At 35.1% G+C, this 19,754-nt stretch overlaps 1 protein-coding gene across 2 annotated transcripts in view; it reads left to right on the top strand.

The window, feature by feature from the left end:
- Window positions 1-19,754, top strand: part of CFAP299 (cilia and flagella associated protein 299) — a 615,047-nt gene that overhangs the window by 257,497 nt on the left and 337,796 nt on the right. The window contains exon 4 of one of the 2 annotated variants that reach the window (XM_060147199.1): window positions 13,864-13,935. The exons of the other annotated variant lie outside the window; for it this stretch is intronic. Within the exon in view, the coding sequence (XP_060003182.1) occupies window positions 13,864-13,935 (72 nt within the window). The remainder of the gene's footprint in view (window positions 1-13,863; window positions 13,936-19,754) is intronic. 2 annotated transcript variants of the gene reach the window in all.

Genomic DNA, 19,754 nt, shown 5'->3' with positions numbered 1-19,754 from the left:
AATTTTAAATGAGTGAGTTTAAATTTATTTATTTATTTTTTTTGTGGTACGTGGGCCTCTCACTGTTGTGGGCCTGTCCCGTTGCGGAGCACAGGCTCTGGACACAAAGGCTCAGTGGCCATGGCTCACGGGCCCAGCCACTCCGCGGCATGTGGGATCTTCCCTCACCAGGGCACAAACCCGTGTCCCCTGCATCGACAGGCGGACTCTCAACCACTGAGCCACCAGGGAAGCCCTTTAAATTTTTATAAGGAAATAAACAAAAAAATGCAGCCAAGAGGTCAAACGCACAGGGCAAATTTTGGGGTGGCAGTTCACAATTCTTTTGCCTCTGAGAATGAAACCCAGATCCAGAAGAGGGCCTCCAGAGGCCACAGGTGTCCTGCTTTCCCCTATGCTCTGGATGACTGATTGATGTTGGGCCAATAGGATGTTGTCTGGTGGGAAGTGACATTAGAAATGCTGAGATACACAACCAAGAAGGCATTGATGCTAAGAGAAATGGTCCATGAACTCCAACTGCTGAGTTATCTGAGCTGCCTATGTATCTACTCTTAAGTTTTGAACATTCAATCCTGCCTTTGAATCTGGGGGATATTGCAGGACTGTTCCAATAAAACCTCCATTTTGCTTAAATTAGAGTCCAATTCCTGGTTTACAGCAAGGGAACCTACAATCTTACAATTAGTAAAGTTTATCTCTGATAGAGAGGGGATAATCATTTAGCAAAATCCTTTTGTGGGAATATGATATTTCCAATTTCATCTAGAATAAACCTCCAAAAGCATTGGTAGAGTTGGAATCTATGGATTCATGCTCCATGTGAATCTAAGAAACCTATTACTTCCTCTAAACCCAGTTCTGTGTACTTACTTCTCACACAGCAATTCAAAGGTTAATTGAAACAAATTTTCGAGAGATGCAATGCAAAATGCTCTGAGTCCAGTGAAATGTAAAATTAATGGATGTGCCAATTGTGGTGACATACACAAGGCCTTTTATTTTTTAAATGTTATATGTTAATTAAATTATACATCTGTTACTCTATATAAGCGAGGAAACATTTACAGATTGTTTTGTATTTGGACATGTGCAGTGGAGGACCAGTATATTCATGAGGCTATTTGACCATTGATGTAACATATAGTAATATTTCTTTCTTCAAATCCATAAATTTTAAGAAAAAACTTCTGGCTACTTAATGTTAACAAACACGATGATTTTCATAAAGCGGGTGATACAGAAACAACAGGAAAAGAAAATTTCTTGATACATGAAATATGCTCTTAGAAATAAATGAATTAACTAACTCTTCTGTCAACACATAGTTTCACTTCCTGAAATTAACAGAGGATCTCATAAGGAAGTTTCTACTGAAAATTAGCTGTTTACTATAATAAATAATAGAGCTGACCTTCAGCACAATAAGAGGGATATAACAAAGATTGCTCTTTAAAATTTATTAACATTTTTGCTCAACACAATTTGCAAAACATAATGGTGAATTTGACAGAAAGTTGTAATACCTAATAGTCCTAATTTAATGTTTGTGGTGTTAGGAAAAAATTATATCATATTCAAAAGATTTTTTCTTTTGATTTTTCAATTGAATATAATTTAGAACTTTAAGATAGCAAGAATACCTGCTTCCTTTGGCATGGTAGGGGGCCAAATACATTTATACTCAGCTTTAGTTCTTGGGAGATGGAAGAAAAATCTCAGAAGGATCGATCATTTTATCTGTCACTCTTTTTTTTTTTTTTTTTTTTTTTAGAAATCTCTATTCCTCTTCATATTTGATCAGCATAGAGCCTTTGCAGTGTTTACAAATTACAATTAAGATAATTGTCTTTTATTGAATGTTCACTTTTTGTTGGCACTTGTAATTTGTCAAATTTATTAGCATAAAGTTATTCATAATATTCCTTGATCATTTCATTATCTGTTAGATCTATAGTGATATCCACTTTCATTCCTGATATTGGTAATTTGTGTCTTCTCTTTTTTCCTGAGCTGTCTGGCCCTGAAGTTTATCAATATTATTGGTCTCCTTATAGAACCAGTTATTTGCTTCATTGATTTTCTTTATTAATTTCGTATTGTTTATGCCATTGATATTTGCCCCTTATTATTTTGTTTCTCCTGCTTACTTTGGGTTTAATTTGTTCTTTTTCTAGTTTCTTAAGATGAAAGTTTAAGTCATTGATTTGAGATTTTTTTTCTTTTCTAATACAGGTGTTTTAGTGCTATATATTACACTCTAAGCACTGCTTTAGCTCCAGCAGATATTTTGATAGGTCATGTTTTCATTTTCATGCAATTCATTTGATATGCAGTACAAATTACTTTCTGATTTCTCCTTGGATTTCTTTTTGACCCATGAGTTATCTAAAAGTTATTATTTAGTTTCCAAATATTTGGGTATTTTCCAGCTTCTAAGATTGCCCCAAGGTCTAAGATTAATTTATTAACTTTGATTACCTGTGCCTCTTCTTCCTTTACTGCCATGGTCTTATCATTTGAGATCAACAGACTAATATATCACTGTTCTAGCTGATGTTCTTTCATCCTAGTATTGTGTTCTTATGTGACCCCTGAGGAGACTAGAGGTTTTGGTTTTTTGTTTGTTAATATTCTCTGTTGCCAAAATTACTTCTTTGTCTTCTGGGGAAATCATTTTTTATGTATTTTTGTCTATCATGTTGCAAGATTCTTCATTCATGTTTAAGAAAAAGGCAGCATAAAAGCTGACTATGAGCTCTGATAGGTTTTGCATTAACCTGTGGTTGTTCAAGGAGCTTACCATAATGCAGCAGCCCTCTTAAACATGGAAGACTTTGTTCCGTGGCTGTTCTGATTCTCCCCAGGGACTTTGTGCAGTTTCTTTAGATATTAATCTTCAATTCTTTGAGTGTTTGAGGATCATGACTGTCTAGCTACTGATAATTGTGTTCATGCAGATGGAGTATATTTTGATTGGCTTTCTTGTTTCTAGCTCACTTCTTAGCCTTTGACACTTATGTAAGTGGAATCTCTGAGTTCTGAGCTTCTCCAAGGCTCGGCTGATAAAACTGGTTCCCTACTTGGGTGCAGTTCTCTCCCCACTCCCTCCTGCCATCCATTCTTCCTTTCCTCCTTTGTGAATAGGCCCAGTTATACCTGATTCTCTTTTATTAATAATGACAGGTATATTTTAATCCTTGATAGTTACAGAGCTTTATTTTTTAAAACAGAATTATGCCACTGTATCCTCACCACCAAGAATCTAACGTTTGATATGAGCATAGTGTGCTCATATAGATGTATAATTTATAAATTATACAAGAAAATGTTCTGTTCATTTATTAATGTAATTTTTGGTAAAGCACATTTTCCCATATTTTAAAGATTTCTAGGAATACTAAGAAATGTAATATATGCACCAAATTATATAGGAACTCTTTGGGCGTTATGTTGAGGGGGCTTGTTCAACACTTTGTGTGTATGTGTGGCTTTGCAATACGTGTTATTTGATAGGCCAGAACTAAGATGACTTCTTAATTAAATGCTTTCTACCTTATTGGATTGGGGTTAAAAATAAAATGACATCTCAATTATTTGAGAACTAATATGCTGAAATGAATATAAAATTCAACCAAATGCTGTTGTTCTGAAGACCTAAGGGATAAGGTATTGTTGAAAGAATTCTGTATACCACTTTGGCATCTGTAGTCAGGTTTGAAATATTTATTATGTATGTATTTACTTGTGTGTTTTCTGAGGTAGTGGAGTTCTTAAAGAGTCTTGGTATAATATTTGGGGAGAAGAAACATCCAGTTCCAAAATGTTTTCTCTTTTGGGAGAAGCGAAGTTGGCAGGGCATGGACTATGTAGCACTCTACATCTGGCCCATGGTGAGGGCTGCCATCGCACTTACCAGTCTTTGTGTGATTCACCTGAAGGAAATAGAATTAGGAAAACAAAAGATCTCATTTTCTATTGTTATCTTTTTAGAGTCTGGGGGACAGAGAGGGATTGTGGAATGAGGGCAAAGAGAAGGGAGGGAGGGAGGAGAGAAAGACAAGATATATTTGACACCAATTTCATCATGAACCATAGCATCTTAGAAATGAAGGGAGCAGAGTGCATCTTGTTCAACCCTTTTCCAATATGGAAATCCCTTTTTCAGCTTCTCTGACAGAATAGTTTAAATACTTTCATTGGCAGGGAGCTCATTTCTCTGTAGGTTGTCATTTACATTTCAGAGTCTAACAGTTAGAGCTGGGAAAAATCTGCCTCCTCTTAGTTACTTGTCTTCTGGAATCATATAAAATAATGCTGCTGCCACACTGATTTTTGAGGATAGCTTTCATTTTTTCTTTTACCTTTTCTGGCCTTTTTAAGTTAACTTTTTTATTTCCTTCAATCACTCTTTATTTAAACATTCAGTATTCTGATTTTTTTTCTTGAAACTCCCTAATTTTCCGTGTCCCTTAACAAACTTCTTAAAATTAAATTATAACATACATATAAAAGTACACAACTTGTAAATGTGCAGCTTCATAAATTGCCATAAATGAACAAACCCTTTGATCAATACCCCGAATAAGAAAAAGAACATTATAGATATCAAAAAAAGCCCCCTCTGTGCCCATTTATTCGCTACTCTCCTACCCCCAAATATAATCATATTCTGATTTCTAACACCATTGAACAGTTTTGTCATTTTTGAAATGTTATGTAAATAAAACCGGATTGTCTGAGTTCTTTCACTCAATATGTTGTTTGTGAGACTCATCCACGTTGTTGTGTGTAGTTGTAGTATATAGTATTTCATTTCTGTGGTTTTTCACTGTATAATTACACAATTTATTTTTCTATTTTACTGTTATGGACTGTGGGTTGTTTACAGTTTAGGACTGCTAAGAATTATGGTGCTATGAACATTCTTGCACACGCCTTTGTGTGCATATGTGCATGAATATTTCTATATCTATTGGATATATACTTAAAAATGAAGTTGTCAGGTAATAAGTCATATATATGTTTAGCTTTAGTAGATAATGCCAAACACTTTCCAAAGTGATTGAGCCAATTTACATTCCCAGCAATCAGGTATGAGAGTCCCTATTGCCTCGGTCTCATTAACATTCATTTATTTTAATTTTTGATTTTAGAAATTCTAATAAGTGTGTGATGTTATCTCATTGTGGTTTAAATTTGCATTTCTTTGATTATTGATGAGGTCTTCCATGTGTTCATTGGTCATTTGGATACCCTCTTCCGAGAAGTGTCTGTTCAAGACTCTTCCATTTTTCTGCTGTATTTTTTTGCCTTTTTCTAATTGATTTAAGGCATTTTCCATATATTCAGGATAAAAAGTCTTTGTTGATTGTTTGTGCTGGAAATACCTTCTCCCACTCAGTACCTTGACTTTTTGCTCTCTTAATGAAAGTTCCTAGTTTTAATGTAGTCTAATTTATTAATCATTTCCTTTATGGCTAGAGCTTTTTTTTTTAATCCTGTTTAAGATATCTATGCTATTCCAAGATCATAAATATATATTCCTATGTTATCTTCTAGTAGTTTTATTGTTTAATGTTTACATTAGATGTATATTTTACCTGCAATTACTTTTTCAAATATGGTGTGAAGTAGAGGTCAAATTCCACTGAGATACCTATTGTACATCCTAACAAAGACGCCAAGCAGGCATAGATATAAAAATTTGGATTTCCAAGTGGAGGTCTGCATTGAAGTTAAAGTTTTAGGAGTGTTCAACGTGCAAGATGCTGCTTAAAGTTATGTGATTGATTGCTATTGCTAGAGAAATGAGCATAGATTGAGAAGAAGCCTGAAGACAGAGCCCAGGGGCATGCCAACACGTCACCTAAAATTACATTCAGTACTCTGTTACATGTTAGTGTGGAGTACAGCATACTAACCTAGGGCAGAGTGTACTATAGATTCTATAGCGCAACCCATGATTGTGTTGGCTTATGCCACAGTCAAGGCAGAACATAAACTTAGTTCAATGTTATGGCAAGGCAGAACATAAACTTAGTTCAATGTTATGGCAAGCCAGAATGTCATATTTTTTAATATGAATTGTTAAGCCAAATGCTTCATTCTGCACTAATGCAGTTAATTAGTTGGCATATAAAAGCAACAATTTATATTTTTTTCTTGAGCATTTTATGAGGTTTTCATGTTATTTGGGTTATTTGTCTCAACCTATCAGGATATTTTGGAATTCTAAATAATTAATCCAACATGTTAGCTATCTGTCATACATACAGACATTCAACATTTATAGATTTGATAAGCAAGGGACTAATAGGGAATATTGGACACTATAGGATCATATCTTGAAATCTTTGGTACACTAGAAACCTTCCTCCTCTAGCTGACATTGCTCCCAAGCTCAAACCTTGTTTGAGCAAAACTGTTCAACTATGTCTAACTTACTGTCATCCAGATCATATTTCCTCAGCTTTTCTAGGAAGGAAATCTTGAGAGAAGCCATCTTTGTTTGAATTCTCACTTTAGGTAGTCTTGAGTGGGGCACCTAATGCTGAAATATTGCCTACATTCTTGTCAGAGTAAATTACTTCCAGTGTCAATTTATTTCACCTCTGTAAGAAGGAATATCCACAAGATGGTATGATGCATGCCCAAATGTCACATTTGGCCTCCAGCCACCTCCAACAGTGTGAAAGTAAAAACTGTGCAGAGTAGCTTTTATTCAGCCAAATTCAAGAAGAAAAAGTCCCTGAGCATGCATTCATTTCAGTTGCAACATTTACGAAGTGCCTGTTTTATGCAATGCACTGTTTCAGATGTTATGAAGAGTGTAACATGAATTATGGATCCCTGCCATCACACCATATACCTAATTTAGAGGTCTGTCACTTATATTGCTAGTGAGTCCACAACTCTGTAATTTTCTTCATTTTCCACGTAATTTGTTCCCAGATCGTTTCCTGTGATATCATTGCTTCTTTGAGACACCTCTTTGTTACAAGGTGCTTTTCTAAGTTCTTTCCAGCAGTGACAGTATTTGACTCTTTACAGCCACATGCTTAATATTCCTATCCTGTGAACCACCTTTGATTCTCTACTGTCATACAGAGGTTTGGTAATGGGAAACAAGGACACTGAGTCTTTTAGAGGTTAAGTCATGTAGTTTGTGGCCAAGCAGGGTCTAGAAAATAAATGCCCTCATGTCCAGTTCTATTCTTTTTTCACTAGTCCACAAAGTGGGACTTCAGAATTGCAGAGGCATTGAATTTAAGGACCCTTATTAACAATGAATACAGACTCAAAACTCTCTTGGGTGTACCTCATGACCATGTTGTTGTGAATTTCATGTAAAATGAGGTACTGCTGCTCCTGATCTTGCAAGCTACTACTGTTACACTCCTAGGAAATCTTTGAGGTCTGAAAACTTGTGTTTAGATTACAAGGGATCATTTATTCCTGAAACATTTACAGTAGTGTTTTTATAAGGCATGTGACCAAATCATAATATGTGCCTTTAGTGATGAAGGAATAAAGGTTGTTGATTATCAGTTGGAAACTTGGATGTTATACACTTGAAATTGGGATACAAAACAAAACAAAAAGCTAAAGATGACCAGATCTCAAAGAGAAAAATTAGTAATCCATGAATAATAAACAGAGAAAATATTTTTAAAAGGTAGGGTGTCAGAATACCTCTGAGATCAGTTTAACATATATGATCCGCACTTATATATAGCAGATTACCTAAATTCAAACTGACCTTGGCCACTGTATGGGAGCAGTATTTTTGAAAGAATGAGCTGTACTAAAACAGTTTCTGCAGTATATTAGGCACAAATATGCTTTCCTTCCATGTTAGGCATGCAGAACTTTTTCCCACCTGTTTATTTTTCCTTAAACAAACATATTATCTGATATAACTAGTCCAAAGAAAATTTTCTCTTCCTCTATGTGAATGAACTCCCCTCTTACCCTTTTGCTAATTCCTGGAGTTCTGATGTAGTTCAGGATCTTATATTACATCCATGTCACTTTTTGGAATCACTTCAGTGGTATAGTGACTTGAATTATTTTCAAGTATTTAATCAGCTTCTGTTTGTCGGTTTTCTCCTTTGACAGTGTAAATTTATTTTCCAAATGCAAATGTATGATAATACAGACTGGCCTCCCTGTGCTGTTATGAGGTTTGAAACAAAAAATAAGTTTTTGTCTTAAAGTCTTTTATAGCTGCAAAAAGTGGCAAAATTAAGACTGCTTCATCAAGTCTGTACTGTAGCTCTCATGACAGTTATTAAATACTGTGGCTGTTTATTTTCTTTTCATCATTGAAAAATTAAGATGTTTTTCCATGGAAATGGACAGCTCCTAAAGGAATGGTTCTGGGTTTCCAAAATATAAGGAAGAACTTTTCTAATAAATGGATTTAGACTTATTCTGTGATTAAAAAAAATAGTAGGTGCTGGATTCAGGGTTTTAGATTTATAGCTGAGCTCTGATATTTACTAGTTTGAGCACTTTGGGAAAAATGATATGCCCTTTCTGTACCTCAGTTTCCTCAGTTATGGAATAAGGATGATAGTGGCTCTCAGTCATTGGATTATGGAATGCTTTAAATGAGACAGAGTGTGTGATGTACTTAGTGAGTGCTCAATAAATATTAATTATTAAGATTTACACACAAGATTATTATATAAAGTAGTGACCTTCCCAGAGGGTTGAAGAATGGCATCACTAGGAAAGATTAATAACGTTCAGTTACCTTTTGTATACAGGTGATGAAATTGAGACTCAGAGGTGACAGGTTATTATAGCTATCTTAATTACCTAACAAGGTAAATTGAAGAGGTTAAGCTTTAAATCTCACTGTTTTATCATACAGCATTATTTAAAGTGGAAATTTGTGCTAGTATAACTTAACTTTTGCCTAAATTTTGAGTTTATCTTATTTGGATACTTAAAATTTTTCATTTGATGAAATTTCCTTAATGGAAAATATACCATAGTTTGTGCATTTTGAGATGTAAGTTGTATGAATAAATAAACAATAAATACTGTTGGAGTTTGAGGACATTATATATGATTTCTCTGTTCCTCACCTAAATTTGGATTTGATTTAGAGAAGATCCTAAAATCAGACAGAATGGGAAAATGATATTGATCTTCAAACAGATAAATAAATATATATTGAATGGGTGGCTTAGGATGAAAGCAAATGGGCTTGCCATTGCTATTCTTTTTCCCAGGACAGATTTTGGAGCAACTAGTCTAAAGGGAAAGTTTGCTCTACAGAGTGGAGTTTTCATTTACCTAGGATCACTACACCACTTCACAGTTACAGCTTTTTTAGCTCTACCTAGTTGAGAGAAGCAAGGATTACTAACTTGTCCATTTCTGTAGGGAGGAGTAAGAGGTAGAACAGGCAGTTTTCTTAAAAATCAAGAGGTTCCAACTGAGTGTAGATGAGGAGAATGCAGGGATGAAACACTAGATGCAGACCTGTTAAAGTTGGACGACCTGGCAAGAATATTGGCAATCACTGCAGTTGCGTACGATTATCATTATCCTAAAGGCTCCAGCTTAAGAAATAACCTAATGAAATAAAAAACATATATGTAAACATGGAAAGGAAGAATTCAAAGGATCAATAGTGGACGATGATGTCATTTTTTTCAAAGTTCAATAGAACTAAATGAAAAATTATTGAAACTACTAGGTGAGAAGACCAAATATCAAATCTTTGCCTCTGCCAGAGAATTCCAGGATAAAAATTTCAATATAAAAAGTAATTAATCATTAGATTTAGGTTGATGAGAGACAAATCCAGCAGCCCTGGTGACTAACCTCTTTTCCTTTCTTGGTTGCTTAGCAGAGAACTGGCTCAGAAGGTGTAAGTTAGTTCAACAGAAGAACAGTCACTGGGGTCCAGAGGCAGCCCCTTTCTAACAGGGCCATCCCCTGATGAGGAGGTTTCTACTGATACAGATCTCATAGATTTCCCTGACCCTTAGCCTTACAAATATGTGGGGTGTTACTGACACGAACTTCCTCTCTGCTGGAACATTGGCCATGTGCACATGGATATGAGCAGTGGATGATGAGAGTTGAGGGCTGGGAATGCTGTGTGTTCTGCTGCTTCTCTGCTTGTCAGTTTTCTCTTGATAACCCCCATGTTCTATCTGGACTGTAAAGTGTTGGTGGTGTTTGCCCATGACTGGCAACTAGGAAGCAAAGAGGGACACCCATGTTTCAAGATGAACACAGGAAAACAATCAATAATCAAAGTATGAGTCGTACAAAAGTATGAATTGCACATCACATCAGAAAGGCAGAATGGGTGGATGTCAGTGACCTTGGATTGGACACGTGTCCCCCGAGGCCAGTGTGATACCAGGAGGAAAAATTTAACCCTGGGAGGATCAAAAAGAGAACAGGGAGGAGGAGACTTCTGAGCCATCAGAATATTTTTCTCAGAGAAAGTGTTTAAAGTAACTGAGTTTATTTTACACTGGCACGATTACATATTTTGCCACCAGTTGAAATGCGGACTCACGAGGTAAGTTCAGTTATACAGAGAAAAACTTAAAGCTCCATTCTTCATGGCTGAGTTATATAAAATTCATACCTCAATTAAAAGAGAAATTGTTATTTGTATCCTACTTGAGGTCATGTTAAGATAATTTATTCATATTTTAAAAAGTGGGAGTTAGATGATTTTCATTGAAGAGATACTTCTGTACAAATACATTTTCTTTTGAACAACATTTACTTTTCAACCAAATGCTTAATAAGTATGTCTGTGACTTTATTTTCCAAGGGTAAAAAGTGGCCTAATGGGAGAAGAAAAATACCAAAATGATTTTCCTAATGTGTTTCCATAATAATAATTTTTCCTTAAACATAAAAGAAGTTACACTAATATATCTAACTCTAGATACAGACTGGAAAACTGAAAAACTAGATTATATAGCCAAGAGGAAATAACATTATGAAATACTCCTACTGATTTACTACATTACCTTTTAAATAAAAGAAATAGAAACAAATGTTAGGAATGTTCTTTCAAGAATAGCTTTTTGCTTGTGGTATTTCATTCTGGCTCTAAACATAACCTACAAATGAAATGAAAAGAGGACATTTATTTGTTTTTATAGAAAACCAAAAAAAGTTTGTTTTGTCACCTACTTGATAACACTTCATTATGCCAGCTTTCTTTTTTTGTTTTTGAATCTTTTTCTTGAGAAATAATTTTAAACTATAGAAAAGACACAAGAAAAATATAGACAGCATCTGTATACCTTTTACCCAGATTCACCTATTGTTACCTATCATTTTTAAGGACACTTTTCAAAATTTTAATATATTGAGTACTTAAACAAAAGTTAGTCATGCTGCATTGTTTTGTGTGTTTCATGGGCAACATCCCTGCTTCCAGGGAAGGACAGCTGTAGCCAGTCCACACAAGTCCTCTTAGGGCAACAGGAACCAAATTGCCTTTCTTTTGTAATTCTAAAAGGGGCCACTCCACTTGTTGAAAAAAGAGTCAGTGAAGCTCCCAACTATTCTACCTAATGAATAAATTAAAAAACAATAAATAAATAAATGTGTTAGCAAGTAAATAAGTCTTAACAATAGGTATACATTTTAAAAGTGAAAGTCCCAATTTCCAATCTCACTACTCCTTCTGCAACTAACAGTATCTCGTAAAACTTTCCAGAAAAATTCTACGGATGTACAAAGATGTATGGCCATCACTATAGAAACAGGTATATATTGGGTTGGCCAAAAAGTTAGTTTGGGTTTTTCCATAAGATGTTATGGAAAAACCCAAACTAACCTTTTGGCAAACCCAATAGTTATAGACATATATAGAATTATAAATACACTTGTAAGTGGAATTACAGATACAGATTTAGAAATCCTTTTCCATATATAGTCTAATGAGATTATACTGTATATACTCTTCTGCAGCTTGCTCTTTCCACGTAGCAAAATATGTTAATTAGCTTGTGATATTAGGTCATATAGATCTACCTCAATCTTTTTAAAAACTGCATAATATTTCATTGTGTGTATATGCCATAATTTTTTAATCCATACTACAAATGATAAGTATTTAATTTTTTTCTTTTTACCTTTTGCTGTTACAGAACTAACAAATATCCTTATCTTAACTGAGTTTCTGTAAAATAAACTTCTAGCAGGGTATTTGTGCATTTAAATGGTGATAATAATTGTTAACTAATTTTGATAATGGTCATTTGATATTTCTTGTGTTTGGAACACAGTATGCATTCAGAAAATATTTGTAGAAGGAAGGGAGGGAAGGAGGTAGAAAGGGAGGGAAAGAAGTAAAGAAGGCTAGTCTCTTGGGGACAGTTTCCTTTACCTAAGTGGAGAAGAAGAGGGACCTTTCAGACAAGATTATGATTGCCTTTACTTACAAGTTTTCTACTATGCTTTATATCTTTGTATTTGCATACTTTTAAAATATTATGTAATTTTTATATCTTTCAGAGGCCAGCTTGACTCTTACTTCCTCAGAAAGAATATAAGAAATAGAATGTTAAATATTTTTATTGTATGGTCCTGTCATACCCTAAACTTCTTTATCACACTTGCATTTTCCTTCAATGTCTGTTTCCTTAGATCAGAAGCAAGAAGCACCCTAAGGATCGTGTCTGTCCTGTTTTTCAGTGTATTCTCTACATGAGGATGTCTAGGTGTTCAGCATTTGTTAAAAGCAAAAAGGTGGTGGAGAGGAGAGAATTAGAGAGAGGGAGACAGAGAGATAGGGAGATATAGACACAGAGAGAGAGAGAAATAGAAAGAGAGAGATAAAAGAAGGAAGGGAAGGAGTGATTGAGGGAGGGAGGAGAGGAGGGAGATGAGAAGGTTGATGATGCCAGGAGTTAGAGCTGTAAATATGGGAGAAATAGGTAAAAATGAATGGTGAGAAAGAAAAAACTCACAGATATAAGAATCTCAGTATTTTCTGACTAGAATAGGGAAACACTGGGTCATTTTTCAGCAAACCAAAGGAGTTGACCATAGCTTGGTTTCTGACTGCAGAGTGAAAGCTATGAGTGTTGGAAGGTCCAGAATGAGGATTGTTTGGAGGACTTGTTTTTCCATGAAGTGGTGCAAAGATAACTGGGAAAGGTAACACTGTAAAGATGAAATATCTGCTTTGTATTCCTAACACTGTGGGAATAGGAATGTAATTACGATCATGAATCCATCATAGAGGGGCCACTTGGAAATTGCACTGGACTCAAAGCTCATGTAACATAAGAGTGTGAAGGTTACATGAGGTAGATTTGCTTATTTTTATTTTACATTAGAATGTAATGTAGACATTTATAAAACATTTCCTAGCTAAAATTTCTTTTTGAATCTACCACATTATAATTATATAACTCTTTATCTATATTTCTATATGTCTCTATATACATACAAAATATAATTATAATGCATAGAGACATTCACATTCACAAATGAACCATCTTAAATTTAATACCATTCATAAGTGTTGTTAAACCTAAAAAATTGGGAAGTAGATTATTCAATTTATAAGCTTCTTGCTTTTTCTGTTTCACTCTCCTTTTTTGGGCCATATGTCTGTTTTCACCAACATTGGAAAGTGGGTTCTTGAAAGGAAAGTAAATGAAATATTTAAATGATTAATAGCAGGTTGCACATTTTTTGTTCATTTTACTTATCAATATCCTCATATTATCAATATGCCTGATTGATGATTGATGTCAACAATAACAGAAGGTGGGATTCAAATTATACTCTAATAGGACCATTTGTTAACCTGTGGAATATGCCTCATTTGGATTTCCTCTCAATTTATTGGAGTTAAATCAACAGGAGGCTGATGCTGCTCATACCTTGAAGAAGCAACTGGCAGAAAGTAGTGCTCGTGGAAAAGTTTCCTTTACAAGTTAGAAAAACATTTTGGCTTCATCCTACATATACTACACTCCAAGGTCTACTGCTACCGTTTTCCAAATTACTCACTGGCTTGATGAATGGCAGTTACAAGTAGTGCTTTTATTGCAATACACAGATGTTGTTGTTTTCCAATTTTTATGAAGTAAATGGAGGGCTTTCATATAGAAAAACTCATTTTGGATGTAATAAAAGAACCTAGATTTCTGCTTTTTAAAGATCCATACAACGCCTACATTTTATTCTTATTTTGTAAAGAAAGTTTATTTAAAGAACCTGTCTTTCTTGGCATTGATAGAAAGCAGGTGTTACCTAATGGGATGAAGCCAGGAGGTTTAATGAGGAATAATAGAGAGTTAGAATAATCATGTTGAGGGTCAGAAAAGGGTTAGAATTCTTATATACAACTGAGTAAAGCTAACAGTGTGTGTGTGTGTGTGTGTGTGTGTGTGTGTGTGTGTGTGTGTGTGTGTGTGTGTGTATCTGTCGGCATGTATGCAGAAAGAGAGAGAAAGAAAGAGAGGTTGAGAGGGAGTGGATGATGAAAAGGAGGTGAAAATAAGGAAACGTGTGAAAATATTTCCTGATAAAATTTAATTCTACAAATGATTTGGGATTACCTACATTTAAGTTTATTTCAATTGTTTGAGGTTCACAAAGTGTGTGAGACTTTTAAATTAGGGCTTATAACTCAATATAAAGAAATGTAGGGATGAATTTCTTGGAAAAGTTTCTGAGGGCTTTTTGTATAACTATACTATTTGCTATTTGAGCACCTTACTATATCCAGAAACTTAAGGTTGTTTTGGGGGAAAAAAACGTTTACATTTTGTTAAATAACATGACTTTGTAAATCAGTAGGACTCTTGCCTTTTCTATAATTATTTATACTAGCAAAATTTTACAGTGCTTTGTGACTGCCTGGAGGGGTGGGATAGGGAGGGTGGGAGGGAGGGAGACGCAAGAGGGAAGAGATATGGGAACATATGTATATATATAACTGATTCATTTTGTTGTAAAGCAGAAACTAACACACCATTGTAAAGCAATTATACTCCAATAAAGATGTTAAAAAAAAAAAAAGAAGCCCTGGTTTGGGGACTGGCTTTACTTTAATCTAAAAGCATTTTACCTACTCGGGTAGCATATAGTTAAAAATGTATACTAGAAACACAAATCTCTGTTGAGATAATAAAAGATTTGCATTCACCCAAAAAAAAAGAAATCTGAATAATATTCATAGTTATTACTTTCTCCCCATATGTCCCCTTCCTCCACACATGCGTGGCCTTCCCCATTATCAATATCCCTCAACAGAGTGGTTCATTTGTTACAATTGATGAACCTCATTGACACACTGTGATTACCCGAAGTCTATACTTTGCATTATAGTTAACTCTTGGTGGTGTGCATTCTTTGGGTTTCTAAAAATCCTCTGTTCTCTGCCTTTCCATCACTCCCCACTGTCCCCCAGCCTCTGGCAACTACTGATCTTTATACTGTTTCCATAGTTTTGCCTCTTCCAGAATGTCATATAGTTGGTATTATATAGTATGTAGACTTTTCAGATTGGCTTTTTTCACTTAGCAATATGCAGTTAAGTTTCTTCCACATCTTTTCATGGCTTGATAGCTCATTTCTTTTTAGTATTGATTAATATCCCACAGTTCATTTATCCATTTACCTACCGGAGGATATCTTGGTTGCTTCCAAGTTTTAGTAGTTGTGAATAAAGCTGCTGCAAGCATCTGTGTGAAGGTTTTTCTGTGGATGTGAGCATTCAGTTCTTTGGGTAAATATCAAGGAGTGGTCTGACGATTTTTTAATGGTGCTTTGAATGTTTACAACTCTCCCTGTCTTTTTGTTTATATGGCATTAGTGAATTTTTTTATAATTTCTATTTTATGTATAACAGTATGTATTGGTAACTTTTCAGTGGTACCTAGCCGGCCTATGTATTTGCCTGTTTGTATGCTACATTCTGTGACTTTTTGTGACCATATCCCTGTGCCCACTAGTGGATTTTTGCCTGGTTAAATAATGATTTTGTTTTAATAGTTCATAAATGACCCTCAAAATGATAAAGTGAAAAGAAGCCAAAAATTCTAAACTGTCTTTGAACAAACCAAATGCATTTTAGTAGTTATTTCCTTCTTTGAATCATATCCAGCCAACATTTTACCCATGGGAAGTTTCTTGAAACTTTACAAAAGGCAGAATAATACTCATTAATATCTGTGGATTTTCAGGTAATTTGCATATTTATTTAATCTTTATATTTTATGAGGTAGATCTAATTTATTAATTGAAGAGATTTCAGTTCCCCTTTGTAGTGCCTCTTTCTGATCACATTAACTTCTTTAATTTAATAGAAGCTCTAATAAAATTAAATAACATCAGCAAGATGCAGAGGGAAATGAGAGTCTGCTGTCTGTTCACAGAAGACATTACACTGGTTTCACGGGAATGAATACCTCTGAATTCATCTGAACCCCCAATCCACCCCAAATGGACATAGTGCTGAAGTAGTAAAAAGATGCACATTTAAGGAGAAGAGAGCAATTTTTTCCAGCTTTATTGAGATATAATTGACAAATAAAAATCATATCTATTTAAATGTAAAATATGATGATTTGAGCTACATATATATTATTAAATCATTAACACAATCAAGCTAGTTACCATGTCCATCACCTCACATACATTTTTTGATGAGAGCACAAGATCTATTCTCATAGCAAATTTCAAGTATACTATACAGTATTGTTAACTATAGTCATCATGCTGTACATTAGATCCCCAGAATCTATACATCTTATAACTATTTATCTTATACTCTATGGCTAATATCTCCCCATTCCTCCCTCACCCCACCACTCCACAGCCCCTAGCAACCACGATTCTACTCTTTGCTTCTGTGAGTTTGGCTATTTTAATTAAGATTTCACATATAACTGAGATCATACAGTACTTGTTTTTCTGTGTCTGGCTCATTTCTTTTAGTGTAATGTTCCCAGGGTTCATCCATATTGTTGCACATGGCAGAATTTCCTTCTATTTTATGGCTCAATAATATTTCATAATTATAATTTTATGGCTGAATATATATATATATATATATATATATACTCATCAGCAGTGTAGAAGGGTTCCCTTTTTTCCATATCCTCTCCAACACTTATCTCTTAATTTTTTGATAATAGCCATTTGAACAGGTGTGAGGTGACATCTTATTGTGGTTTTGATTTGCATTTCCTGATGGTTAGTGTTGTTCAGCAGCTTTTCATATACCTGTTGGCCATTTTATGTTTGCTTTAAAAAATGTCTGTTCAGATTGTTTGCACATTTTTTTAACAGGATTATTTGTTTTTTCGCTATTGAGTTGCATGAGCTCCTCATATAATTTGGGTATGAACTTCTTGTCAGATATATGGTTTGCAATTATTTTTCTCCCCAAAGAGTAAATTCTAACAAAATGGTATGCTAATTTGATATCTAAAGAGAAATAGCCACTTCTTGTTTTTGTCTCCCATTCTATCCCATGTCTTTCGTGTGACACTCATTACATTCTTCCTTATATTATAGTAATTTGCACTTACATCTTCTCTCCTTCACATTTAAAATTTTTCTTAAACTCACTGTTGCTAAGCCCAGTTCCTTAATGATAATAGTATGTTGGTTTAATTAATCAATACAATTTAAAGACCTTTTATCAGAATGGACTTAAAGCTAAAAAGTCCTTTGGGACCTTATTCTCAATACTATACAATCTAAAAAAGTGACATAAGATCCTTTCTAAATGTAAACCCGTGGTTTGTGTTCAGTGATAATTATAAAAACTTTTTGTACCCAGGTCCCTGTCTTTTTTTTTTTTTTTTGCGGTATGCGGGCCTCTCACTGTTGTGGCCTCTCCCATTGCGTAGCACAGGCTCCAGACGCGCAGGCTCAGCGGCCACGGCTCACGGGCCCAGCCGCTCCGCGGCATGTGGGATCCTCCCGGACCGGGGCACGAACCCATGTCCCTTGCACCGGCAGGCGGACTCTCAACCACTGCGCCACCAGGGGAGCCCCAGGTCCCTGTCTTAAATCTTGTGATTAGCCCAGAAACTTGCTGGCAGGAGGGTTTCATCAGTCATGGTTCAATTGCTCTGGGTGGCCTATAAGCATTATGTCATTATCAGCTGCAGGATGAGCTGGTCACACTGTTTGTAGGTTCACTAAGTTGTTCTATCAGCTCTCCAGAAGTAAATGCAAATAAACGGGTTCCAAACCCCTTCAGAGCACACTGTAAATCTTTGTAACTTCATGGCCAAATGGTAAACCGCAGGACCACATGACTCAATTCCCTTGAGACAGTCGTGTTATTCCTGTCAGACTTTTCTTCCCCCATTCATCAGCTGGAGGCTTTCATCTCCTTTTAAAGTCATGGCCTTTCAAGTAGGGGTGAAATTACACCTGTCAGTAATAAATGTGCCCAGTACTCTCTATCATTCTGTCATTTCACAAAAGATATTAAAAGGAAGCATAGCTTATTCCAAATTCAGTTAGCAACACTTTTTTCTTTTCTCCACAGTACTTTTCAGTACCTTCCAGTTATATAATTGTTGAGAGAATTTAAAACATTCTCACATAAGATGGTTTTAAAAATATTCCCCTAAATCAGGGAACCTTGAGGAAATTAGCTTCCATGTGAGCTCTACATTATATTCAGTAACTGCATTAAACTTATTTGACAGAAAGATTTAACTGTATACATAATCTACAACGGCAATCTAAATATGTCCCTTAGCACACTTGTTCTGTTTATTTTTTCTACCTTACCCTCTGATAACTTTGTGTTTGCCTGTAATACCATACAGCAGGTGCACCTGGACAGCCACCATTTTATTTACACAGAGAACAAAGTTAATGTTTTATCAAATGCAGGTCACACCTGGGTTGAGACATTAGTAGGAAGCAGGGTTCAAGTCAAAATTGCAACTTGCTTTCAGCCTGATATTTGAACTCCATTGAGCAAACTCTCTTGAGTTCTCTTGAAAGTTCTGAGGACTTGGTCTCTTAACTCCCCATTTACTGAAGGATGAAAGGGAAGCCAGGAGACTGAATACATTACTGGTAGTGCTACCACTCTCTATGGTAGGTCTGGATCTAAGCAATGAGAAAAAACAAATTGTGTCATTATTGCCCATACCATGAACTCCATACACTGTCCCAGGTAGAGAATTCTTGAAATACAAATCTGGTCTGATGTACATGAGGGTGAGGGAAAAAGTTTGGGTCAATATCCTAAAAGTCAACTAGGTAAATGAATGAATACTGTGTGAACGTCACAAATCACTGATAATGGTCGTAGTGTAAAGAGTTTTTGTTGTAGTTGTTGTCATCCCTCAAGGAGAAAGTATGTGCCATTTGTTCTTAGGTTAGTGATACTGTGAAGAAGACACGAATACAGTTATCCACCACAATTATTAGCAAAAAATTGTATTTTACTTTTTTCAGAACACAAAGGAAATATATAATTCTTCTGTCTCTGTACCTTGTTTCTTACCCTGTGTTGTCCATTTTCTTATTTCCCCTAAGGAGAAAAAAAAAACAAAAAACAGTAAACTAAAAAAACAGAGCCTAAAACTTAGTGAAAAGGGTGGATTGACCCAGCGTGTTACTAAACTAAAAAATTTATGTCAAAAGCACAATGCAAATTTAATTTGTCTGGAAATTATTACATTAGAGTCTGATGAGAAGACATCTGAAGTATCTATTTGAAGCTTTATCAACTAATATCCTATTTATAGAAACAA

Source organism: Lagenorhynchus albirostris, chromosome 4, assembly GCF_949774975.1.
Source record: "Lagenorhynchus albirostris chromosome 4, mLagAlb1.1, whole genome shotgun sequence".
NCBI classification, from domain to species: Eukaryota; Metazoa; Chordata; class Mammalia; order Artiodactyla; family Delphinidae; genus Lagenorhynchus; species Lagenorhynchus albirostris.
The sequence above is the reverse complement of the archived record's forward strand: the minus strand, read 5'-3'. Positions and strand labels throughout refer to the sequence as shown.